The sequence below is a fragment of the Carettochelys insculpta genome, chromosome 6, assembly GCF_033958435.1.
Source record: "Carettochelys insculpta isolate YL-2023 chromosome 6, ASM3395843v1, whole genome shotgun sequence".
Classification (NCBI taxonomy): Eukaryota; Metazoa; Chordata; order Testudines; family Carettochelyidae; genus Carettochelys; species Carettochelys insculpta.
The window spans coordinates 47,442,583-47,470,371 of NC_134142.1; the positions used below are offsets into that span (position 1 = coordinate 47,442,583).

General features: G+C 45.7%; 1 protein-coding gene across 2 annotated transcripts in view; it reads left to right on the top strand.

The window, feature by feature from the left end:
• The window catches only part of BAZ1A (bromodomain adjacent to zinc finger domain 1A), a 122,354-nt gene that overhangs the window by 20,484 nt on the left and 74,081 nt on the right, over window positions 1-27,789 (top strand). For both annotated transcript variants that reach the window (XM_074996854.1, XM_074996855.1), the window contains exon 4: window positions 14,018-14,161. In XM_074996854.1, the coding sequence (XP_074852955.1) occupies window positions 14,018-14,161 (144 nt within the window). The remainder of the gene's footprint in view (window positions 1-14,017; window positions 14,162-27,789) is intronic.

The window sequence follows — 27,789 nt, forward strand, 5'->3', positions numbered from 1 at the left end:
CCTGCCCTCTGTCACAGCCCAAACCCCTGCACCCTAGTCTTCTGCCCTCGGTCACAGCCCAAACCCATGCACCATCTCTTGCATCCCAGACCCCTTCCCCAAGTTAAAACTGCCTCCTTCACCCAGACTCCCAGACCCTACACCCCATTTTGCACCCCCAGTCCCGTAACCCAAGATCTTTTCTTCAATCTCCAGCTCAGACCTCTCACCTTCTACATTAGTATCATGTACAAGTGCAGCCCTTGACAGCTTACCAAATTCTTGGAGTGGACCTCCCATCAAAAATTATTACCTACCCCTGTTGCAGCACAATGCTTTGTAGACAGGTTTAAAAGGTTGGGGCAGGGGCATGGTACCCCATGTATTGTTGATTCTGCTGTCTCCAGGGCATCTGGTTCTTGGTCCATTCCATTGCTGCTCAGGGCTGAGTGTGGGATAGGCATGTCAGGCTTTATGCTATCACTGTGAAAACTGTGACTAGCATTCCTTTTCCATAACATGCAAATTGGCTATCTGTTATGATCTCTTGTATAACAGTCACTGAATTTCACCTGCTTACCATATTATTAAATGCAAGAGATTGTTTGATTAAAATAGATCATTAAGAAGGGCACCCAGTCTTGATTTGAAAACATCAAGAGATGGAGCATCCACCCTTTTCTGTAGTAGTTTGTTCAAATTATTAATCACCCTCACTGTGTTTGAAGGTTCTTGGTTTTTTCTCTGAATCAAGTTATACGGCATCGTGATTGAGCAGTGTCTCTGTTATGACAGGAGTGAGGATAGACAGCATTTTTTTTACCCTCTTTGGACCTATGCAAGGATAAAGAGGAAAATAAGTGTTGAGCTGAAATGCTCAGTGACTGAATGCTCAGCAGCTTCCGGGAAGGTTAGCCATTTGCTGTTGTTAAGTTATTTAAATTTTGATTATTTGTTGTAGAATTTAGCATAAGTTATGGAATTCAGTCTGTTCTAACTTGAACTTTCATAAGGATAGTAACGGAGAGGGAGCCGTGCTAGTCTATATGCTATCAAAACAAAAAAGCAGTCAAGTAGCACTTTAAAGACTAACAAAATAATTTATTAGGTGAGCTTTCGTGGGACAGACCCACTTCTTCAGACCATAGCCAGACCAGAACAGACTCAATATTTAAGGCCTAGAAAACCAAAAACAGTAGTCAAAGTTGACAAATCAGAAAAAAATTATCAAGGTGAGCAAATCAGAGAGCAGAGGGGCAGAATGTTTTAATTTTTTTTTCAGTTTTAGCTCCCTCTTGTGGCTCTTAAAATTTAGGCACTAGGATGATAAATGGGATTAATGGCTATGGTTTCAAATTCAATTAGTAGTGCTTTTAATTGCTTTCAAGTAGAAAATCTTTAAAAAATGTTAGCCAAATTGAACAGGATAAAATTTGCAGGGAAACTTATTTTTTGTCTTTTATAAATAAAATAGTACAAAACACTTTCAAAGTGAAGCTATGTATTGTACTTTTAATAGATGTAAAGCAGTAATGCCTCTCTACATGCAGTTTAATGGTACTGGCTTCACTCTAGGACAGTTGTGTGTAATAAGGAAAATTGACTTTCTGATTACATTAAATTTGAGTATATTTTGGGGGGGAAATAGGTGAAACAAAATATCTAATTTATTTTTCTTCCCTGATTAAATTGTTGGCAAGATATGAAACGTAGGCTGTGGCCACACCTTCGAAATGGCTATGCTAATGGCCAGATCGGAGGATGCTAATGAGGCACTGAAATGAATATTCACTATGGCCACAGCCATACTGTCTTCTTGCTAGTAGCAATCTAACTGATGGCTTGAGCATAGCTAGATCTCCAAAGTAGTATGAAACACAATTCTCATCCTTCTAGGATCAGTCCTGCTAGTCCAATTATCTTTAGAGCTGGATTGGATAGTAGGTTTAGGCCTTTGTGCATGTATCTGGCAAATCTTGTTGGACCTTTGTCATTGACAAGCACTCTGATTAGAGGGAATTAATATTTGTTCCATTATGTTATAGTAATGTTAATGTGCATCTATTTTAATGATAGCGCATGTGGTATGCAATGTTGAGATTCCCTCTGAAGTGTCGCGAGAAATTTTGTCTATCCACACAACAAATACAGTATGAGAATAAATAGGGTGGACATCTTGGAACTACTGTGCCAGTGTGCCTGAACACTAATGATTGTGTACCTCTCTTAGAGGTAGTGGAGTAGTCAAATTCATGTGATTTATGATGAGATAGTGTATAAGAATGCCAGTTAATGTTAATTGTCATGGCAGTGTCTGTGGTTTGGACAGTTGTTAACCAATCTGCTTTACATAGGCTAACCAACAGTAGTTGTCGGGTAGTTTCCATCTTTTATTAGGTTAGAAGGTATTTGAAATAGTAATCTAATGGTGCAATTCTGTGTCCCGTTGCCAGTAATCTGAGCTGACTAGTGTCTCCTTCCCTCTCTTGTCTCCAGACTTCATTCAAACAATTTTGGCTATGTCTACACTAGCATGTTTTTTTTTCAAAAAAATTGGGCCTCTTTTGAAACATCCCATGAAGTGTCTACACACACAATTCATTCCTTTGATTAAACTGGAAGAACGTAGAGTTTTTTCCAGTGGCCTTCTTCCTCTCACAAAGGAGAGAGAGAGAGGGCCTTTTTCTGAAAGATATTTTTTGGGGGGAAAAAAACTTGTGTAGCATGGCACTGGATTTTTTGATTCTTGGTCTGCTCTTTTGAAAGAGTAGGAGCTGTGTGGACATTCTCTATTGAAAGAGTGAATCGAATTTTTTTTTCCCCTATCGCTTTTTTGTGTGCTCTTTAAAAGGAAGGTTTTTTGGAAGAGATCTTCCGGAAGAACTTCTTTAGAAGGATTGCTGTAGTGTAGATGAAGCTTTGTGTTTCAAAAGTTAGTATTCTATAGCAGGGAATATTTTGGATCTAAATTGTCTTGAAAGGAATACCTTTTTAAAATGTATATTTGTATCCATGTGTCATGAATGAATGCCTATAAAGGGTTAAAACCAGAGGCCATGTCTACACTTGGCCCCTTTTGGAGGGGACGTGTTAATGAGGGAGTTCAGAAGATGCTAATGAGGCATTGACATGAATATGCAGCAGCTTATTAGCATAAGAGCAGCTGAGCACAATTCAAAAGTGCCACATTCAGAATGCACGCTGCTCGTGTAGCTGGGGGCCTTTTGAAAGGACCCCCCTGACTTTGAAAGCCCCTTTTTCCTATTTGTTTTTAGGAAGAAGGGGCTTACAAAGTCGGGGGGTCCTTTTGAAAGGTCCCCCGTTTACATGGATTGCATGCATTCTGAAAGTGGCACTTTCAAATCTTGCTTGGCTACCATTATTCTAATAAGGCACTGCATATTCATGTCAGTGCCTCATTAGCATCTTCTGAACGGCCTACTTTTTGATGGGAGCAAGTGTAGACATGGCCAGAGGGAGTGGATTCTCTGTTGGCAAGCAGCCAAGTGAGCAATGGAAAGAGAGAGAGGGAGTTTTTGAATTGAAGCAGTTACCAGCTGAGGGGTCTTTTTCTTTTGTTTGGCGGGAGAAGAGAGACAAAGTTGTTTTAAGCATGAGCAGGGCTTAAAGAATTCAGTAAATATCCAGGCCATAAGGCTATCTGGGCATACAGATAAGTAAGTAGAAAGGAATGTTTAGTCAAACACAATCAGGTTTTTTTTTCTTTTTGGTTTGGTGCAGGACATTGACTGATGTACCCCTCTCTACACTGTAACTTTTTTATACTGAATTCCAGGGAATAATTCTCTATGCTTTAACCTACTTTTTTTTTTTTTAGTTGCTCATGAGACACCCATATTTCATATAATTTTTTTTGTTTTAAAGGCAATAATTTGATCCCTGTACCCTATGGAAGGGCCTGTGTATACGCATGCCTAAGACTGAAAGGTCAGCTGTCAGATTGCAGCTTAATTGATGAAGATATTGAACAAAACTGGCTCCAAAACTGGCACCTGAATAACCAATATGACTGTGAACCATTAATAACTGCTCTCTGTGAGTAGTTATCCAACCAGTTATGCACCCACCTGATAGTTGTCCCATCTAGGCTGCATTTCTCTAGTTTACTGATAAGGTCGTGCCATATTGTATCACATGCTTTACTAAGGTCTAGGTGTATGCACCACATCCACCACTTCCTCTTCATCCACTGAGCTTGTTACCTATCAAAGAAAACTATCAGGTTGGTTTGACCTGATTTGTTCTGGACAAGTCCATGCTGGCTTTTACATGTCACCTTAATATCTTCCATATGTTTACCAACAGATTCCTTAGCTATTTGTTCCATTATTTTTCTTGGAACTGAAGTTAAGATGATTAGTCTGTAATTTCCTGGGTTGTCCTTATTCTTCTTTTTATACGTGGGCACTTTTCTTGCCCTTTTCCAGTCTTCTGGAATCTCTCCTAACTTCCATTACTTATTAGCTCCTTGAGTATTCTACGATGTATTTTATCAGGCCCTGGTAACTTGAAGACATTTTACTTGTGTAAGCCGTTTTTAAACTTTTGTTTCCCCTATTTTAACTTCTTGATCTATCCCATTACCATTAGCATTTACTATGTTAGGCATTCAGTCTCCATCAGCCATCTTTGTGGAAACTGAAACAAAGAAATCATTACGTACTTCTGTCATTTCCATATTTTCTGTCATTGTTGCTCCCTCTTCATTGAGCAACTGGCTTACCATGTCCTTGATCTTCCTCTTGCTTCCAGTGTATTTATAGACTGTTCTTTTGTTCCCATTTGTCTCAAGATAGATTGAGCTTGTTTTATGCTTTGCCTTTCTAATTTTGCCCCTATATTTCTGTTATTTGTTTATGTTACTCCTTTGTACTTTGACCTAGTTTCCACTGTTTATACAATTCCTTTTTGACTTTTAGATTATTCAGGATCTCCAGATTAATGCAAGCTGGTCTCTTGACAAACTTCCGCCATAACCACCAAATTCTGTGCTTTGCATGTTTTTGTTAGTTGTTTTAAAAAAACATCATCCACCTCTTCTTCCTGGTTGAGTGGTCTGTAATAGACCACGGTCATGACATCACTCCTGCTTTTTACCCCTTTAAACCTAAACTCAGAAACTCTTAATGAGTCTGTCTCCTATGGCCATCTCAACCTCAGTCCAGATATACATATTTTAATTTATTGAGCAACATGTCCTCCCTTTTTCCCTGCTTATCCATTTTTACCCAACTGTACCCTTCTATACCAATATTCCAATCATGTATTATCGCACGAAGCCTTTGTGATACCAAGTATGTCATGCTTGTTAACTAGCATTTCAAGTTCTTTTTGCTTGTTACCCATACTTCTTGCATTTGTATATGGGCAACTTAGATACTGATTTGATTTTACCCTTGAGTTCTGCCTTGTCCCTCCTGTATCTCTGCTCTTATAATTCCTGCTCCCTTCAATTTCTGATCTCTCTCCCCGGTATCCATGGTTTTCACTTACTTGTGAGATTTGGTCACAGGCTCCCATAGAACCTAATTTAAAGTCCTCCTCACAAGGGCCTCATCTACACTAGGAGACAAAGTCAAATGTAGGCCTCTATGGTCAAGTTTGTAAATTCTCCATCTACACCTCAGCAGTCAGTAAGTTGATTCTAAGCAGCTGTAATGCTGACTACTGTACTGCTGACTTCCCAATGAAGATACTTGAAAAACTGAATTTGCAATGTTGAGCTAAACAGTGTAGATTAACCAGGTTTAAAATTTGATTTTATTAGCTCCAGAAACTATCCCACAATGCCCCTCGAGGTGTACTTTCTGGTCATCACTCCAGGTGAGCAAGAAGTAGTAAGAAACGGGAAGTCCAGCATTTAGAATTAATTTGTTTATGATCAGTATGGTAGTTGCAAGTAGCTACTTTATAGAGCTCCAGCATGGAGCCATCAGGAGAGCCAGGGACTCATTTTGTCTTGTGGGCTAGCCCCTGCCCCAACACAGCATGTGGTGGCTTGGCTTTGGGAGTCATGCTTGTATGCAGCAGGAGGTGTATGGAGGGGGGTGTCATGCTTGTATAAGAAGCCGAGAAACTTCTATTCTGTGGGTCACACTTGTACGGGGGCAGCTCCCCTCCCTTACAGGTGTTGGGGGTGTATCCCCCACCCAACCATACCACCTGGCTAGGATGAGAGGCTGTGAAACTTCTTTTCTACAGATCACATTTGAATGTGGACAGCCCCCTCTCCCTCAGAGGCACAGTGCAGTTGGGAGTCTATCCCCCACCCAACCACACCATGTGGCTAGCCCTCCACCCAATAAAAACACATGCATGCTGTGCGGTGCGATCCATGCTTCCAGACAATAGCATGTCCTGGTTTGTGTGTGGTGAAGGCTTCAAAGGCTGGAAAGATTTGGGGGCTGGCTATCACTGGGGGAAGTCTTCCCCTGCAGCAAAGATTTTCTTGGGCTGGCTGGCTGTCACTGTGGAGAAGCCTCCTCCAGTGGCAAAGGTCTTCAGGGGCTGGTTGGCTGTCGCCAGGGTCCCCTGGGCAATGGTGAATTATGGGTTAGTCCCTCTAGAGCCTGGTGCCTGCTCCATGCTAACGGGGAGTCTCGCTGTTCCTTGGCTCTCCCCAGGCTCCACAGTATTGGGGGATTGGCTCTGGCCAATGGTGAATTGTGGGCTGGTGCCCCCGCCCTCCCCTTTCCAAAGCGTGTGGCTTGGAGGAGCTGCACAATTTCTGTGGTGTCCTGTTTGCACAAATGCTCAGAGATAACTTTAGCTTTAGCACCTTTGTCAATACTGTTGGGTGCTGTACACATTTCTCTAGGCAAGCAGTTCTCAAACAATGTTCTAGCAGAACACTGGTGTTCCACGAGCTATGGCAAAGTGTTCCGCCATTGAAATTGAGTAATGGCAGTCTCTTCCCCATTCTCAGGGAACTAATGCTCTTCATAATTAGTATGATGATGTAAAAAAGATAGTGTTCTGTAGAGAGTGCTGTGACATCCAAGTGTTCCATGACCAGCAAACGTTAGGGAATGGCTGCTCTAGGTGTTCTTTCCCAAGGGGACCACTGATTTTCAACAGGGGAATATGGACTAACCACTAGAAAACGAGGCACTCTGTCTTTTTTCTTCTCTTCTTCTTCTGAGTGATGCTAACCACTGGACACCAGTGCCCTCTGGGATTCCCCACTGTTCCAAATTTCCTTCTGAAAATTGTCCTTTTGGTTCCAAAGGGAGGGGAATGAGGACAATGCAGTCTGGGAAGAGGAAAGTGGATGCTATCATGGCACATTTGGTTACAAGGTCCACAATTCAGATGACGCAAATAATATTTCATTGGGGAAAGAGACTTCTGAAAAATGGCCATTTATTTTGAGGGCAGTGCAGTGTGAGATGATATCACACTCCCACAACCACTTGCGGGGAATCTTTTCCCATAATGCAGCAGTGAAAAAGTCCAGAAGGCAACAGGCCTCAGTGAACTGTGGGATAAATTCCTACAATGCACTGCTGCAACAGTGGAACTTTGGCGACTAGCGGAGACCCACTAAGTTGACTTTCTGAGCAAGTGCAGACATTCAACTTTGACTTCATAAAATCCAGTGTTACAAATCCATTTCGATAAATTCAACTTTATGTAGCCAACCCATAGGTTAGCCAGTCAATATTCAAATACTCTTATCTTTCCTAGATAGGTGAACTCCATCTCCACTTAGCAGTCCTTCTTCTTGCAACAGCATCCCATGGTCAAGGAAGCCAGAGCCTTTGCAAATGGTTGATAAATTAATAATCATCTTGGGACCAAGCAAGGTTGAAAGCAGGATGTGTTACCATGCTTAGCTTTCTTCCCTCATTCAGGGTTTCAAGTTTTTAAAAGGGTGGATATAGCTTGAGTAGTCCTCTGATTCCTTATTACTGAAAGTGCAGGGCAGGTCTAGATGGTGCTTGATCCTGCCCTGAATTTTGAGGACTGGACTTGATGCGCTCTTGAGTTCTGTTCCACTCCTATGATTTGATAAAATTGACAGCACACTTAATGGCCTCATTTTTTCTCGTTTCTCCTTTTTTTTTCCTGTATGCTTATATGTGGGGCGGAGAAGATTGGTAAGGTTGAGTTTGTCATTTTTTGTTTTTTAATTCCTTTATTTTTCTTTTGCCTTTGCAAGCACTGCATGTTGTTTTGCCCTTCTGGGCTACTTTCTTTATCCAGTGTTGGTTCTCCCCAGCTGAGTATTTCGTATCTTGGGTCTGTTGACGCCTCAGGCAGGATGTCTAAAGTAGCTTGGAAGGCTTGGTTCAAGCCCCATCCTTTATGTACTTCTGTGATGTCCATTACAAATACTGTAATAAGCAGCCTCCTCTAAGAAGCTGTTTATAATATGGCTTTTCTTTGGCTACGCTTGCAGTCAGAGGGTTCAGCTTCATTCACTGTCCACAATGGATCCTTTTTATAGTGCAGATAAGCCTTTAAGGCTATGTCTGCGCTGCAGAGCTATTTTTCGAAATAATGGGCATGCTATTGCCCCGTCCCTGAACACCTTGTTGCAGGAAAAGTAAGGGATGCCTCAACATAGCACAGTATTTTGACATTTGGTGTTGTGTAGACAGTGCCAAATGCTGAAATGGCCCATTTTTGAATTAAACAAAATAGGATACACAATTTGGGTAGCACAAATTGTGTATTTTATTTTGAGTTTAGGATGCGGCATATAGCTCAGTGACTTGAGCATTGGCCTTGTAAACCCAAGGTTGTGAGTTCAGTCCTGGAGGAGGCCATTTAGGGGTGCAGGGAAATAGATTTAAAAAAAAAAAAAAAAGAGAGAGAGAAAAAAAGCCTGTCAGGGCAGGTGTTGAGGGCAGGGGACTGAACTCGATGACCTCTTGAGCTCCCTTCCAGCTCTATGAGATATGTATAAGATAGCTGTAGCCTAATAGAGTAAATCAGATATGCCAGGAAGGGAGCTAGTGGCTAAGAATTATTTATTATATGGCTATGAAATATATTGCATGTCAGTTGATTACAGTTTGTGAATAACACATAATTTTGCTTCATTCATAACTGGCATTCAGGATAGCAAAGGAAAGGAATTGCTTTGTTTGTCATCTGTATGTGTGCCAGATGGAGGCTTAATATGTTTCAGGAGATAAATGGGCCATTATTAAGATTAGATACACAATGATCATTTTAGCTTTGTTTATTTGGGTCGTCAACTATGCTACAGGATGATCTTTTCTAGTATAAGTACTTTGGTAATACAAAATCCTTTCCTTTTTTTACTAGATTGTAAAAAGTTTGCCTTATTTCTGAGTAACAAATTGTGTTCATCTTATTTGTAAAAGATGTTAATTGTCATTTGGATAAAATGAGTACAAAAGACTTTACTGCAAGGCTGCACCTACACTACAGCAATCTGTCTACAGAAGTTACTGTCTGAAGAGATCTTGCAACAAAACCTCTGTTGACAGATCATGTCCACTAGAAATAGCAATCTGCTTTGTTGACAGAAAGCTGACAGATTCCCCAGCTGCTTTCTCAACAGAACAGACCCCGGAACCCCGTCAGACAGGGTCGCATAGTCAGTAAGCCCTTCCAGGAGACCCAGCCAGACAAGCCCTTAAAGATTCCCCTCCCCTCAACTAACCCATGTTTCCTGCCTATGTTGAGGCTTGCCTATCCCCATGAGGGACAGCAGAGTTAGTGCAGGGCTCACAAGCTTTCTGTGAGAGTTTTTTTCTTTCCAGGCAGCTGTAGTGGCAGAGTAGCCCTCATTCTTGCACTGGACCCACTCCCAGTTGCTTGAGCTGCTGATCATCCTGGCTGCAGCCTTTTTCCATCCCCTCTGGTGGGACAGACCTGTCATCAGGATGGAGTAATACTCCCTTGGTGTCCCAGGGCCCACCTGTGCTCCCTTCCCCGGGTGACTATGTGGGTCTGAAGGTACATTACCAGTTCTGATTGGTGGGACTGCCTTGTTATGGGGCAGTGGAACGATCAGCAGTGGCTCCAGAATTTTTGCATGAGGAAGGACGCCTTCCTGGAGCTCTGCACCTGGCTTGTCCCTGCTCTCCGCAGACAGGATGCTCAGGTGTAACCCACCACCCACTGGAAAAGTGGGTTGCTATCGCCCTATGGAAGCTTCCCACCCTGGGCACCTACCACTCCATTGGGCACCAGTTTGGCATGGGGAAATCCACTGTTGGGGCTGTCCTCAGGCAGGTATGGCATGCCTGAGCTCCAAGCTCTGCACGGTGGGGGAGAAAGAAGGTTTGGGGGCGGCGGGGGTTGCTCCATCCAAAGGGGATCCTTAGGGAGCCAGGTTGGGGATGCAAGGTGTCAAGCTGGGGAAGGGGGAGCTCTGTTCCCAGGAGACCATGCTGTCCCAACCCATACAGACCTGCTGCCAGATGGGGGATGGCATTTCCTGGAGAGCTGGGGGAGAAGGGGGAATGGGAGGGGCCCCAGGAACTCACCGGGGTCCAGGGACACCCTTCCTCACTCCCTTACATGTTTGTTTGGTCTTTGCCCCAGGCAGGTAGTGATGGCCATCAACACCATTCTGCTCCAGAGGGTCAGCCATATCACAGACCTGGACACAGTTGTGGCCAGCTTCACCACCCTGTGGTTCCCCAGTTGCTTCAGTGCAATCAACGGGACTCACATCCCCCTCCATGCTAAGTACCACAGCATAGCCCAGTATATAAACTGGAAGGGGTACTACTCCATTGTGTTTCAGGCCCTGGTTGACCACAGGTAGTAGGGCCAGGCACATGACGCCCTGTGTTCCGCATCTCCGGCATGTATGGGAGGATAGAGGCAGGTACCTACGTTCCCCGCCAGAAGCTGGCCATTGGGAACGTACAGATGCCACTCTGCATTGTGGGGGATGCTGCCTACCCTCTTGTGCCCTGGCTTATGAGGCCCTACACCGGCCACTTGGACCCACCCAGGACCTCTTTCAACACTCACCAGAACCAGGCAGAGTGCGCCTTTGGCCGTCTGACAGAATGATTTAGGTGCCTCCTGACCCAGTTAGACGTGGGGGAGCATCATGTTCCCAAAGTGATGGCCACCTGTTGTGCCCTCCACAACCTTGTGGGGAGAGATAGCGGGAGGCTTTCATCCTGGGGTTGGGGACTGATGCTGGCCATGGCTACAAAGATCCAGGCACAGATCCCAGTGGTCAAGCCCACAGGGACAGGCTGCGGATCTGGGAGGCCCTGAGGGACGCTTTCTCCCATGGCCCCCAATGACCCTTCCCAAGGTCCCCCAGCAGGGTCCTTGGGCCCTCATCCTGACCCGTCCCTTCACCTACCTACCCTCACCCTATCCTCCCCAATAATGAGGGACTTGGGGGTGGTGCAAAAATAAAAGATTACCTTGGAAAGTAGAAAAGCTTGTGCAACTCAACTTTTTCAATGAACATGATTTACAAGGTGCAATGTGTAATGTATATACCGGAGGTGGGGAGCATCTGAACTTGGTGGGGGCTTGGGATGGGGGGCCGTCTGTCTAGGGAAGGGGTGGGGGCTGCGACCAGGTGAGGAAGCGGGACCTTGTGCAGTGCCAGTCGCAGGACCCCTTCTGTTGGTGGTTTGACATCCCCATTGGTGCTGGGATGGGGCCATGAATATGGGGAGGTATGGGGGTGGGGAGGTTCAGTGGGGTTGGACTCAGTGGGGAGCCTGGGGGTTGGAGGGAGGCTGCAGCCAGCAGCCACCATACCGGGTCCAGGATTGCTGATGTCCGGTGGGGACAGTGGCAGGGGGATTAGGTAGCAGCAGGCATGGGTGGCTGGGCCAACTGGTCCCACCAGTGGTCAGTGATGGCATCTAGGTGGGACGTCAGTTGGCCCCAAGCCCCTGTCTGGTCCTTCCAGTCCTCCTCCAGCTGCTGCTCCAAGAGCTCCATCTGCCACTGGAGTGCAGACGTGTAGGCCAGCAGAGCGTCGTCCTCGGCCTGGAGACAGGTCGTCCAATCATGGGCCCACGCTAGCAGTGGTGGGATGCCGGCCCTCTTGTGTGCAGCTCCTGGGCTGGCTGGCTCTGGACATGGTATGGGGCTGGCTAGCACTGGCAGCATGGTGCGGCTTGCCTGGCCCTTGGACAGTGCTGCTATAAGAAGAGAGGGAGAGATGGTGAGTCCTTCCTGCCACACAGCCTATAAGGCCTCACCTCCCACCCACTGCAAGCAGCAGCCTGTACCCCTGGACTGTGGGATGGGGCTGTCCCAGGAGCACATGCCTGTGCCCCCTGTATGGCAGACCCTGCCACATGGGGACCATGTGGTGCTTTGGGGACTGGGCTGACCACTGTGTTCCCCTCCCTGCTGGATGGGCTTGTGGCCTGGGAGAATGTCCAGCCACAGAGTGGTGCTTGCATGAGTGGCGGGTGAGCAGGGCACAGCTTGGCCCACTCCTGGGCCCCCCACCATGTGTGTGGCTCATGGCTCTGTCCTTGGGGGGAGGACAGGTGCTGACCGTCTCCTGCAGCAGGCCAGGGGTGCACTCCTCAGTGTGTCCAGGGTCGAGCCATCACCTATGTTGCTGGCCTGCTCCCAGATGCGGCAGGAGTGGGTGCCCCTCCCCTCTGGGGCCCGGGGTTTCCATGAGACTGGCAATGGGCTGGTGCCCAAGCCCAGGGGCTGCCTGCTGGGTCCAGGTAGATCATGCTGCCATGCACGTAATTGTACATGCTGGGATCACAGCCTGGGTTGCTGCCGGAGCCAGCCTGGTGAGGCTCACGGCATGTGTCATTTGCGCCTCCCACCTATGCCCCAGGGTGTGTGACCTGTGGGGTACTCGCTAGATAATCCTCCAAAGAGGTCCAGAGACACACTGGAGATTGCCTCTCTGGAGGGGCTCAAGTGCAGGGTGACTATCAGGGTCCCTGCTGGACTTGGGGTCTCATTCTTGCTCTGCCTCAGGCTCTGGCAGGGTTCCTGCCTGCTCCAACTGTGGTGGGAGTGCCTCCTCCACTGTGTTGATGGCCACTTGGCTGGGGGCTTCGTTCCTGTCCCACCAGGAGCTGTCATAGCTCTGGGTGTACACCTGGTGGAGCTATTTCAGTGTGGCCCGCACCTGCTCCAACGTGTGGGTAGGGTGGCTGCGCTCTGCCAGGGATGCGGCCAGGTACACGTAGCGTGGGGCATTCTGTCTCTTACCTGAGAGGTCGAGCAGCATGGCCTCTTCAGGCCTGAGGCCCAGGAGGCCTTGCAGCTAAGCACCAGATGAGGAGGGGGCCCGCTTCTTCGGCCCCTGGGGTGGGACCTGGACCCCTCCGGCAGGTCTCGCGTAGGTCGGAGGGAGAGAGGGTATGTGTCTGTGCTGGCCTCTGCTGTGTAGCCTTTGTCTGGGATTAGATGGGAAGGCACCTGTGCAAACAGCATGGAGTTGTGCTGCTCACATGCTCTCAGCTTCCTACCACAGGGTTTCCAGGGCTCCCTGCAGCTTTAGGAATGGCTGGAGGCAAAGACCATAGAGCTATGATTGCTGTGGACAGGGCATCCAAGCTGGTCGGTGCCACGGAGTACTGTTCTGTCAATAAAAAGCATCCTTGGAGCATCTGCTCTTGTTTCTTGTCAACAGGCTATGTCATGAAAAGCATACTGCCTCATGGCAGAGAGGCAGAAGGCTGTTGACAAAAGTGCCTTGTTCTGTCGACAAACTGTCATTTTGTGTGTGGACATTCTGCAAGTTTTGTCTACACTCTAGTGCAGAATTAGCCCAAGTGATTACAAAATAAACTGAGGAAGTATAATTGAGTAAACAAAAATAAGTCATTCATATAATATATGACTAGCAAATTTTAACAATTTACTTGCTTATTTAGTGAAGATAGACCACATTTAAAGAGGTGAATTATTCATGTTTGCAAATGTGGTAAGGTAGAACTCTTATTTAAAATATGACTAGTTTTTATTCTGGGATGACAAATCTACTCTTGGAATAATGTGTTCAACAAATTTAACCTTTTTGCATTATCAGAAGACCCTCATGTTTATAAATGTCTTTCTTTTATTTCAGGTTGCAGTGTAAGATTTTGGAAGTCATAGCTCCACCACATCATAATGGAGTGGCCAATGGCCACATCAACAATATTGAGGAAGACACTATCGTCATCAGTGATAGTGATGATTCAGAAACACACAACTGTTCTGCACAGAATGGGTAAATAACCGTTTTTAAAGGGTGTAAAATATTTTTATTACATTTTGAAGGCTGAAGCAGATTTAGTGGGGTTTTGAATGAGATTTGTCTCAAAGGGCAGAGGTTAATGGTGTTAAAATGTTCATCTGAGCAATGTGAGAATATGTCCACTCAGCAAAGTTATTTCAGAATAACAGCCACTGTTCTGAAATAACTTGGTGAACATTTACACAACTCAGCCACTATTTCAAAATAATTTCAAAATAGTGGATGGCTTATTTTGAATTTGATAAACCTCATTCTACAAGGAACAGCACCTATTCTGAAATAGATATTTTGGAATAGAGACTGTATAGACAGTGGCTATTTTGAGATAAGATATACTTCATCCGAGATCTCTAATCCAAAATAGGCTCTGTTGTGCCTGGATGCTTTTTTTGAAAGAGCTGAGCGCTATTTTGATATGCATATTCTGTGTAGATGTGCTATTTTTAAATAAGCTATTCTGGAAAATCTCTTCAGGAATAGCTTAGTTTGAAATAATGCTACTGTGTAGACAATCTGAGTGGCTAACTATTCACAGGTGCCTTATATATTGCAATAGAAGCAACTTAAGGGTATTTCGTAAGAGAGCATTGAAAAGAGAATAATTGAGGCATAAGAATCATTAATCAATTTTGAATTAATGTGTCTCTCCTATACCTCTGCTTTGGTTAGCAGACTTGCCTTTAAACTTTGAACAAAACCTAAAAATGCTTGCAAGATTGCAAACCCTAATTCAGGGTTGTATTTTAAATAGGGATTTCACTCTAAAGCAAATACAGAAAAGAAAGCACTTCCATATGCTGTATGGCCCATTATTTTATTCATTTCTTAATTGCTGACAACAGATCCCTGGCTTTTCCTCTTCCCCTAAAACTGTCCTTGCTCTGGAGTTATAGCTTAACACAGAGACTGCATGCCCACCAAAGAGATGCAGGTAGGAGGTAGCCTTGGCTGAGCAGGAGCTGGCATAAGTTGAGGATGCTCTGGTGCCCTCCACCCCCAGGCATGCAGTAACTGGATTTTGATGTCCAGACAGTACATCCAGGTCCCCTTTTTGTCCTGACATTTGTTGGCTCATGACCCAGTTCCTTCTGGACACGTAATTTAGCAACAGGAAAAATTCCAGTTTGAGTTTCAAGATTTTTTTAATTTTTATATAATACAGCAAATAGGAAGATCAAATGGGCTGATTTAAACCCTTACTTTGAAATGGGTCCTGAGAATGGGTCAAGGAAAATTCTGGAGGAAAAATAAAAGGTAGAGACTAAAGAATTTTCTCTAGTATGAAAAAAAGTTTCCTCTTTTTGGAGTTATTTTGCCTGTCCATGGTACTGCTGAGCTGCTGATTTGGACCACAGTCCTGTAAACTGATTGCTGTTGGCAGACCCCTTATGCCTGTGTGAAGTCAGGTTGACTTCAGTAGTGCTTCATGTGAGTATACGGGTCTATCGAAATAAGTCAGCTTGCAGGATCAGGGTCTTTACTTTTGGGTAGTCTGAAATGATTGCTACGATAGAGTTGCTTCCCCATTGCCACAATCTGCTATTCATCATCATCAAGAACCATGGGCTCAGTGCCTGTTGGTGTCTGATGCCTCTCTATTTCCTTCCGTCTTTCCCTGTGCAGTGCGGAGTGGCTTAGTTTTTGTAGACTAGCTCCGCACCAATCTACTATATCATCTGTGGGGTCTGCCTCTCCTATTCAAACTGTCCATTATGCTGAAAATCTGTTTTTACTTAGAAAGGTAAGTGGTACTGTTTTCATAAACACTGTTCCAGCTCCATGCTCAGAATTGTGACAATAAAGAACTAAGATTTTAAATTCCCTGCATTGAAGAGACCTAGTTTTATTGTGACTCTGTGAATGGAAGTTGACTAGGCTTATGTCTGCATGCTTTGTGGTTGAAAATTGATTTCTATTTACAGAATTCTATTTAAAAAAAACTGTCATAACCTATCAGGGATGCCAAGTGATTAAAAAGAAAGTATTCGTGATTAATCCCACTGTTAAACAATGTCTGCGTCTACACTTGCATTTCTCTTTTGAAAAAGGAATGCAAATGAGGGAAATTGAAAATGTAAATGAGGCCCTGATTTAAATATCTTGCACTTCATTTGCATAATCTCTTTTTGGAAGATATTCTTTTGAAAGAAAAAAAAGCTGTGCAGATGGTGATCTTTTGAAAATAAACCCCATCTTCGAAAGTACCCTTCTTCCTGAAACAAAATAGAAAGAAGGGTTCTTTCAAAGATGGGGTTTATTTTTGAAAGAGCCCCATCTACACTGTTTTTTCCTTTTGAAAGACTCTCTTCTGAAAAGAGCCACTTTGTCAGATGCATCTGACGAAGCGGGTCTTTGCCCATGGAAGCTTGTGCTCCAAAATATCTGTTAGTCTGTAAGGAGCCACAGGACTTCTTGTTGCTTTTGTAGTACAGACTAACACAGCAATTTCTCTGATAATTCTGAAAAGGGATTATGCAAATGAAGCATGAGGTATGTAAATCAGTGCTTCATTTGCATTTTGATTTCTCTCATTTGCATTCCTCTTTCAAAAGAGAAATTGAACTGTAGACACCGCCTAATAGATTTTAAATATGTAGTTTCTATATTTGTAAACTGCACTTTTATGGTAGAGATTGTACTATAACACATTAGATGAAAGAATATTTTTTATAATTTTTGCAGGGCAAATGTTGGTAATATTATAAAATGAGCTCTGTAGACTATTCTGTGCTCTAGTTAAAATCTACATAAATGAAAATGTAGAAAACCCTCTAAAATGTTTAATAAATGTCAATTGTATTGTTTAATGGTGTGATTAAACTGTGATTTCCTGAGATTAATCACAATTCACTCACATGATTAAAATTAATCGACAGCACTAGTCTTGATGAGTATCTTTTTAATTAACAAAGTGCTTTATTCCACAGTTTTCTTAACATATGCGTGTACATTATTATCTTAAAAAGTTGGTTGGGGTTTTGTGTGTATTACCAGGTGTTATGAGTCTTTTTCCCCCTAAACTTATTATTCTAACGTCTATTACTGCTAGAACAAAGAGGTCCCAAAAGTGGGAAAGAAGGATTTAAATATTTGCTAGGAATATTTCTATATGATGGCCAAAGTCATGGACCAGATTGTGGTCTCATTTATACTAATGTAAATTTGGAGTGACTTCATATTGGCAACTTACAGTAAACTCTTTCATATCTAGCAGCCTAGGGACTGGTAGGATGCCGGATAGTCAAATATTCTGGATAATAGGCTGCGTCTTCACATGCTGCTTCTTCTGGAAGATGCAAATGAGACATGGATGTAAATTTCCTGTGCCCCATTCATGCAAAATTTGATTTACATAGAGGTTGCCCAGGATGTAACCTTTGCATAAATTGAGGGTTTGCTCTATGGCCTGTGTGACTTTAGCAGTTACAAACCTCCACAGTTTAACGGTTATATCAGGGTAGGTTAATTTTTTTTTTTTTTTTTTTTTTTTAAATCAAGGCAATTTAAACCATTGATTTAAATCACCAAACCAAAAAAAAAAAATTTTGTTTTAAATCAAGTTACCAAAAAAATGAAGGAAGACTGTGCTTAGATTGCACTTAATTTTGGGGTAAGCCCCAGCGAACTTTTTCTTTAAAAAAAAAAAAAAAAATTACAGAATGGGGTTCTCCTTGAAAAGCTGTGTTATGTTGCACTAAAATAGGGAATAGGCTTATGGCTTCATCCTGGTCTATGTCCATGACTTTCCCAAATAAGGTACGTGCAATATTAGATAAGAAGATGACACTTGGTGATAATAGATTCCTATTACTGCAATTTTCTGTATTATTTACCTGAGAGAGTTTAATCAGTTAACTAATTAGCTAATCTTTACGGCTTGTTTAAGATAAACTTTTTTTTTCCTAGCAACATCTAGCACAGCAAACAGCTTGAGAACTTATTTGTCAGATCATACATATACTAAAAGGTGCAGAGAGAACTTTGAAGAATGATGCATTGCAAAATGAAATATATGTTACTGACCAGTCGATCCACTCAGCCATATCCACATCATTTTCTCCCAATAAGCAGTTTTCCTTGTGATGCTTCATCCTTGTAATTAGACCCTGCATCTTCTTTTGGCACTGCTTACACTTGACACATTTTCCTTTTTCACCCAGGGAAGGAATTTTTTTCAAAATATACTTAAATAGGGTCTCTCTTACGATCAGAAGCCATGACAATTTTCCGTGGCAAGAATGTGATGAAATATAGGGCGTGTGTGTGCACGCATATGCGCATGCAGAATAATATCTTCCCTCTTTCTTTCTTGTCCACTTCACTTTGCTATGTATTGTCTCTGTCTTAAGATAATGCCTTAATTAACTCCTCTGCTGTGCTTATCCAAGGTCCACTACCACATACATAACAAAACCAATCCTGTCCAGCTTCTCTCTTTCTTTGCTCATGTTACTTTTTAGTCTGCCGAGAAACAGAAATTGAAAGCCCAGAATTTTGAAAAAGGGTGAGCTGGTAGTCATGCTGGACAGCCTAGAGCCATTAATTCATTTTTATGATACTGCAAGGCTGTGTCTACACGGGCACAAATCTTCGAAATAGCCATATTTTGAGGATTACTAATGAGGCGCTGAATTTGAATATTCAGCACCTCATTAGCATTAGGACGCTTCCAGCCGCAGCGCTTCGAAAGCCCCGCTTTCAAAAGCGTGCGGCTTGTCATGGCTACGTGGGGGCTCCTTTTCGAAAGGACCATGCACCTTTCGAAATCCCCTTGTTCCGATCAGTTAGCGGGATAAGGGAATTTGGAAAGGTGCGGGTCCTTTCCAAAAGGAGCCCCGTGTAGCTGCACCGAGCTGTATGCTTTCGAAGCGCCGCAGCCTAAACGTCCTAATGCTGTTGAGGCGCTGAATATTCAAATCAGCGCCTCATTAGTAATCTTCGAAATATAGCTATTTCGCAGATTTGTGCCCATGTAGACACAGCCTCTGTGTGTGTGTGTGTGTGTGTGTGTGTGTGTGTATCGCATTTGTGATTAAATTTAATTGTAACTGTTATTTTTAAATGAGAAATTCAGTATATAAAATAGTAATAATTTTAAAATTTAGTCACTGATTTACATTTTAATCATTGCCTTTACAAGAATTTGGATTAGAGTGCTAGCTCACAAATCCAACCATTCTTCTTTGAGTGTCCCCGTGGGTGCTCCACATTAGGCGTCGGGCTCGCCCGGCGCCGCAGATCGGATCTTCCAAGCAGTTTCTGCCGGACCGCGCATGCGCCGGTGCGCACCACTCCCTTGCGCGCTCCTGGCCACGTGCGCGATCCGGTCCCCGCCAGTTCCTCTTAACCGCTGTCGGCTGCAGACGGAATCCGACTAGGTTACGGCCAAGTTGGCGTATTCAATGGTTTTAATTGTTTTTCTTTAAAGTTTTCAAGTTCTTAGTCTATTGTTCAGTTAGCCAGTTGTTATTTTCAAAAAAAAACCCAAAAAAAACCCCCAAAAACAAGAAACAACAAGCGGGATGGCATTCAGTCCAGTCCTAGTAACAAGCGGAGCACCGGAGGCCAGGAGCCTAGGGCCATTAGCCCTCCTGCTGCGGCAGGCTATCGGAGAGGGGGAAAACAGCACAGAGAAGGTGCTAAGTACCCCATTAACAACTAAAAGACTCACCAACAATGCCCTCTTCAGGATTCAAGAAATGTGAGTCTTGCCGAGAGGCAATGCCAGTGTCTGATGGGCACAGTCACTGGATAAGGTGCCTTGGGGAGTCCCATGTCACGCAGAAATGCTCCTTCTGTGCAAAATTAACAGCCAGAGCAAGGAAGGACAGGGAGATGCGGCTTAAAATGCTGCTTTTCGACAAGTCCCTCCAGCCAGAGGTGCCGGAGCGGCCGCAGCAGGAGGGACCCTCCGGGGCCCATAAAAGGAAAGCTGCCTCCCTCACCCCATCAGCACAAAAACGGAGGAAAGCCTCCCTAGCCCGATCCCTGCCGGCATCAACAGCGAGCGGGACGGAAGGAGCGCACAGCCCCCAGCCGCAGCAACAGCTGATCAGCAGCGGCACAGAGAGCAACGTGGAGGCGGCTCAGCCTCCGATAATCAAACAGCCGCCCCGCACTGCAGGCAGGGCGGCGGCTAAACAAGCGCCAGTACCGGCGGCACTGCAGGCAGCGGCACCGACCCCCGGGGAACCGGTGGTGCAGAGTGCGCAGGCACGCAGCCTGCAGGCACCGGAGGACACCGCCTGTGCGGCACCGCTCATAAGCGTGCCGAGAGTGGGGCGGACAGGGCCGAGATCCCCTGCACGTCAGGGGGCGGAGCTACCCCCTCAAGGGAGGGGGAAGGCTGCACACAAAACAAGGCACCGCAGCCCCTCTCCAGACAGGGCTGCAGAGTTGCTTTCTCTCAGCCCTCCGCTCATGCTGGAGACTCCAACTAGAAGGCAGGGGTCCCCCCTAGCCTACCCGGAGCCCCCATCTCCATTTTTACAACCAGCCTCTCCCTGGTTGGGACCACCTTCACCCTTCCTGGGGTTTGAGCCGCTGGAGTACTATCACAAATCGCTCTCTCCAGTGTCCCAGGTCTCTCGACGATCTCGCTCCCCCAGACGCAGAGGGTATGCACCAAGGGAGTGGTCCAGGTCACCTTCCCAAGAACAGTGCCCATGCTGCCATGGTCGCCCCTATCACGCGGGGCATAGACACCACCAGCAGTCTACCAGGGAAAGATCCCCACAGACGGTCCCGTATCCCCGAGGGCAATCGCGAATGGGGACAGAGACTCAAGTATCTCAGGGGGAACTGGTTATGGAACCCCGAGAGTTTCCCTTGCAAGCGTCCAGCGAGCGGATATACCATCGCCAACAGGAACTGGAAGGGTCCAGAGAGGCGTACCCTAGTGGTTCCTCGCTCTCCTCCCCGGACGAGGCTACGGCCCCGGGGGACGTCCATCCTCTGGACGATCTCAAACAGTTTCAAGAGCTGTTTAAGAGGGTGGCTTTCACGCAAGGCATCCAGACAGCAGAGGTGCAAGAGACACACCATAAGCTCCTCAAAAATCTGAGACCTTCGGCCTCCTCCAAAATAGCAATACCGCTTGATGAAGCGATCTTGGAGTCCGCCACTATGATATGGCAGACCCCCGCGACTATTCCGCCTGTCCACAAGAGAGCGGATAAGAAATACTTCGTGCTGGCGAACGACATGGAGTTCTTGTTCAGCCACCCACAACCAAATTCCTTGGTGGCGGAGTCGTCGCAACAAAGATCAAAGACATCTCAATTCAAGACAGGGGGAACAGACAAAGATGCCAAGAAGCTAGAGCTGTTCAGCAGAAAGGTCTACTCCTCCTCCACTCTACTGTTGCGAATGGCAAATTACGCAGCGCATTTAGCGAACCATAATTTCGACAACTACACTAGGTTAACCTCCCTCATGGACTCGCTTCCAGAGGACAAGAAACCGGTGCTCAAGGCCATCGTGCAAGAAGGCTACGCGGCCTCGAGGACAGGAGTTCAGATCGCCCTGGATGTTGCAGACACAGCAGCACGCTCCACAGCTACGGCAGTGGTGATGCGAAGGGAGTCCTGGCTCCAGACTTCGGGTATACCGAGGGATCTTCAGGCAAAGATCGTCGATCTTCCCTTCGACTCGCAGAAGCTGTTTGCTGAATCAACTGACTTGGCCCTTCATTCCAGTAAAGACTCAAGAGCCACACTTAGGACCCTGGGGATTTACACCCCTCCATACAGAAAGAAGAAGTACTACCCTCAACAAAGACAGTACCACTACTAGCAACAGCGTCCCCAGTATCACAGGGGTTACGAGCAAGGGCGACATCAACAGCAGCAGCAGTACAGAACTCCCAGGCGACGTTCCCAACAGAGCCGTGCGTCCTCGGGGCAGGGCCAAAGGCCACAAGTTTGACACACAGATCCAGGGCTGCACCCTCACTACCATCGCACAAGGTCATCCGAAGCGGTTATTCCACCATCGCCTCCGACCATTCTACGACCAGTGGCAAAGGATCACCACAGACAAATGGGTGCTGGAGATCATAGCCACGGGGTACGCCATCCCCTTCCAGTCGCTCCCACCGCCACGACCTCCACCCAGGCCCCACCTCCAGGAGGCCTCCCACGTAGAGAGGCTCAAGCAGGAGGTAGACCATCTCATGCTCATAGGGGCAGTGGAAAGAGTGCCGGAGCAACTGCAAGGGAGAGGGTTCTACTCGAGGTACTTCCTCACAGAGAAAAAGACAGGAGGCTGGAGGCCCATCTTAGATCTTTGAGGCCTCAACTGGTACCTGCGCAAGCAACGCTTTCGGATGATCACAATCACCTCCATCCTTACGGCACTAGACGATGGAGATTGGTTCGCAGCCCTCGACTTACAAGACGCGTATTTTCACATAACTATCCATCTGGCTCACCGACGATTCCTCCGGTTTATAGTAGGCAAAGAACATTTTCAATACAAGGTCCTACCGTTTGGCCTCTCCTTGGCCCCCCAGAGTCTTCACCAAGACCTTGGCAGTGGTGTCAGCCTACCTGCACAGACAGGGGGTATTTATATTCCCGTATCTGGACGACTGCCTACTCAAAGGGGCCTCGAAGGAGGAGGTACTATGCATGATACGCGTCACAGCAGGCATGTTCTCTTCACTCGGCCTGGTTATCAATCTGGCAAAATCAAAGATAGACCCCACACAGGACATAGAGTTCATAGGGGCACGCATAAATTCTATTACAGCGAGAGTGTATCTACCAGAGACTCGCTTTCGGGCCATCGGCTCCCTCGTGCAAGTCATCACCTTCAGCCCTACGGTGCCGGTTCTGACGTGCTTACAGCTGCTGGGCCACATGGCAGCAGTGACGTTCGTAGTACGGAACGCCAGGTTACACATGCGCAGCATGCAGCACTGGCTGGCAAGTGTATACAAACGGGCAGCACACACCGTTCACAGGGTGGTGTCGCCCACGACAGAGGTGCACAAATCCCTGCAATGGTGGGTGAACCCCAAGAACTTGCTAACAGGGGGTACCCTTCCACCAACCACAAATATCGGTTTTTCTTACTACAGATGCCTCCCTCATAGGGTGGGGAGCACACATGGGCGAAGAGGTGATGCAAGGGCTGTGGTCCTCCACGGAGCAGTCACTGCACATAAATATACTGGAGCTCAGAGCAGTGTTCATCGCCTGCAGACACTTTCGAGACCATATACAAGGCAAAGTAGTCGGGATCAGTACAGACAATACCTCCACCATGTTTTATATAAATCGGCAAGGAGGAGCTCGGTCCCGTGCCTTATGTGCGGAAGCAGTCCGGTTGTGGAACTGGTGCATCGCCAACAATATAACCTTGAAAGCCTCATGCTTACCAGGTGCTCACAATGTGAAGGCAGACCAGCTGAGCAGGCGTTTTGCACTCATGCACGAGTGGCAGATCCGTCCCGATCTGCTACGACCGATTTTTCATGCATGGGGCTTTCCCCAGATAGACCTGTTTGCCACTCAACACAACAAGAAGTGCCCACGATTCTGCTCCAGGGCAGGACTGGGACGGGGGTCCCTGGGGGACACATTCGCGATCTCCTGGAGGGGCCCCCTGCTTTACACTTTTCCTCCCACAGTGCTGATCCACAAAGTCTTGCAGAAAGCCAGGAGGGACGGAGCCTGAATGATCCTGATAGTCCCAACGTGGGATCGACAGCAATGGTTCCCCCTACTCCTGCGCATGTCGGACCGTCCACCGATGCCCCTTCCGGTGGTGCCGGATCTGCTCACGCAAGCCCAGGGGTCCATAGTGCATCTGCACCCCCAAGGCCTGCGACTACAAGCGTGGTTAATCCATGGCTCAGCTCCCTATAGAGGACATGTACGGAGGAAGTGCAACAAGTCCTAGAAAGTAGCAGGAGAGCTTCCACCAGGAAGACCTACAAGCAGAAATGGACTTGCTTCATGGCATGGTGTTCTACCAAACAGCTAGCCCCCCTTTCGGTGCCTATACCTGTAATATTAGAGTATCTACTGGACCTCAAGAGAAGAGGACTCTCACTATCCTTGTTAAAGGTCCACCTTGCCGCCATTTCGGCGTTCAGACACGAAGAGGAAGGGCACACGGTGTTCGCCCATCCCATGGTTACCAGGTTCCTCAAAGGGTTGGTAAACTATACCCGCCCTCGGAAACCACTTCCACCTTCGTGGAACTTGGACCTGGTGCTTAATGCGCTAACGGGACCACCGTTCGAGCCTTTGGCCACGGTTTCCCTACCCCTCCTTACGATAAAGACGACCTTTCTTCTAGCAATCACATCAGCTTGCAGGGTGAGCGAGCTTGCGGCAGTTATGGCAACGCCACCCTGCACTGTTTTTTCCAAGGAGGCGGTAACCATACGGCTGCATCCAGCCTTTGTTCCTAAAGTTTCTTCTGAGTTTCATATTAACGAACCTATTGTTTTACCCTCGTTTTATCCAAAGCCTCATAACTCTAACAAAGAGGCGCGCCTACACCTCCTGGATGTGAGGAGGGCGCTAGCCTTCTGTATAGACAGGACCAAGTCCTTCCGGAAAATGGATAGACTCCTAGTCTCTCTTGCTCCCAAATTGAAAGGAGAAGGTCTCTCTTTGCAGAGAATCTCAAAGCACATCGTATCCTGCATAAAAATGTGCTACGAACTCAAAAAGACTCCTTTACTGGCCACGCCCAGGGCTCATACCACTAGGGCGGTGGCGGCATCAAGAGCCTTTTTCAAGGGCGTTGCGCTAAAAGACATTTGCAGAGCGGCGACCTGGTCATCCTACGACACCTTCGCCAAACATTACGCCCTTCACAGGGTATTCCAAGAGGATACCCGTCTCTCGACAGCGGTCCTCTCGAGGACAAGCTGTACATAATCCGATTACCCACCTCCTATCTTGGGTTACTGCTGGGTAGTCACCTAATGTGGAGCACCCACGGGGACACTCGAAGAAGAAAGACAGGTTACTCACCATAGTAACGGTGGTTCTTCGAGATGTGTCCCCGTGGGTGCTCCACTACCCGCCCATCCTCCCCGCTTCGGATCTCTGTTTAGTGTTTTGCAGGAGCATCCGAGGCGGTTGGTCAAGGAACTGGCGGGGACCGGATCGCACACATGGCCAGGAGCGCGCAAGGGAGCGGCGCGCACCGGCGCATGTGCGGTCCGGCAGAAACTGCTTGTAAGATCCGATATGCGGCGCCAGGCAAGCCCGACACCTAATGTGAAGCACCCACGGGGACACATCTCGAAGAACCACCATTACTACAGTGACTAACCTTTCTATATGGTGCCCTGAACAAGACAAATTCCTTCCTTGAGGTAGGGATGTATATATTTAAGTCGAACAAAACTCTTAAGAAACAATCTGGTTTTAAGACTTTATCACCTGGCGGCTCTTTCAGAAAAATGTTGCGCAACAGGGAGTGATTTCTGTTAGAAAAATAGTTATGTCTTAAATCTGGGTAAGAGACTCTCATTTTCAGAGGACTTTGGCTCTGTCTTAAAGGGCTGGTTTTTTTCTTATTTGTTTGTTTTTGTAAAGTGTTGTGCATCTGTACTTTTGTAGTGTACAGAGCCTAGTGTATTAATCAGAACTCTGGAGCCAATCTCCTATCTGTAATCCATATAGTTTTCAAGAATCTCTTGGATGTATTCTTTTACAATAAAAATAGTTTTAGGAATGGTAAAAGAAAGGCAAGCTACAATAGGCAGTAGAGTCAGTCCATGTATTTCATAAATGATGTAAGGACTGAATAGCAATGTGTTCTGCCAAAAAGATACCATTCCTTCATATTTCCCATCCCGATTAATTTTGATTTGTTCAGTCCTGTGCCTGCCAAAGCAATAGCTCTTTGAGATTACAGATGAAAAGCACTATAGAAGAGCTAAGTATTACTATGTAGTAAAACACAAACTAGTTGAAACAAAAAAAAATCATAGCACCCTCACGGCACTTAATTTCATTGTATGCTTTTGGTATGTAAATAATTCTGTTTGAGTTATTGTCTAATTTTGAAATAAAAATCAAATAGGTTTAAAAATATTGGCTTTGACATGTTTTGACAATGTTTAGCCTCACAAGCACAGGTGTAGGAAAACATCATCAGATTGGTGCCAACTAGATATCCTGGTTTTCTGTCATTCAATCAAATTTCTCTAATTTTTAAAGAAAACATAAAAATCTGCATTTTTGCACAATTAAAATGAAACACTGAACTTTAGTTTTTCTAGATGCTATATATAGCTATCTGTTGAATACATTTTTATTGAGGTACAGTAGAACCCCATTTATCTGAGCCTCTGTCTGGCTCCGCATTACTTGAACCACCAGCCACCTTGGCCTAACATCGGATCATCCGATGAAGTGAGTCTGTGCTCACGAAAGCTCATGCTCAGAACTTTTCTGTTAGTCTATAAGGTGCCACAGGACCCTTCATTGCTTGGCCTAACAGTGGCTGGAGCTCTGGCTGTCACCCTGTGGGTGCCTGGGACACCAACTGTCAGCTCTACTTATGGCTGAGTGCCCCAGCCCCTCACCTGTCTTAAAATAAGGGGTAGAAAGCTCTTTGCTGATTCTGTCATACAGTAAAACCCCAAGTTATGCAGGGGTTACGTTTCTGCAGCCCCCGCATAACTCAAATTTTCACGCAAGTTGGGGTGGGTAGCTGGGAATCAAGCTGCTGCTTAGTTCCCAGCTCCTGCTTCTTTCAGGATATGGGAAACTGACCAGGTCGGTTTCCTGGCTGCTTCTCCCTGTTTTTCCCCAACTGTGCGGCTGGGGGAAGGCAGGGAGAAGGGGTTCTTAGCCTGTCTAGCTGCCCAAAGCTGCGGGCAGCTAGGCAGGCTGATGGGCTGAGAGCAGCTTCAAGTTGTGCTTAACTTCCGTTGAAGTGAGTTACGCGCAACTTGAAGCCACATATTTCAGGGGTTTGCTGTATTTGATTATTGAATCTTGCCCTCATCCCAATTAGATCGTATAAAATGTAACCTAAAGAGTTTCTGTAGAAATGCAAATTCTGTGGTTATTTTTTTTCCTTGAGGAAAACTGATTTCTAGGATCCCTGGTGATGAGACATACGTGAGCTCTTCATAAGAAAAACATGTGCTCTCTACTGTACTAATTTGTTGTCATAAGAGGTGACAAAATACATTCTCAGAAACAATCATGACTCCTTGTCAATTGATTTCTCCCCCCGCCCCCCAAAAAAATTCAGTAAGAAATGCATTACCTTGTAAAACCTCTTCCTTTCAAAATGCTGTCATTAGGATTCATTCTCACAGACTTGTACTTTCAGGTGTTACATTTTAGTTATTACAGCAAGATAGCTGTTTGTTTTCCCCTCTGCTTTGCTTGATTTGTGTCAGTAGCTGATGATAATAGCATGAAGTAAGGCTTAAATTATAATTAGTCTTTATTAAACTAAGTTCTTTCTGATTTTAAAATGTAAGTTTACATGTGCTTGGAATTTTTATTTTGCTTAAAAGTATGTTTGTTAATTGGAAGTTACGAGTACCATTATGTCTGCTAATGTACTTTCCAGAGGCCTATTGTGTTGGTAAATATAATTACTTTTAAGAT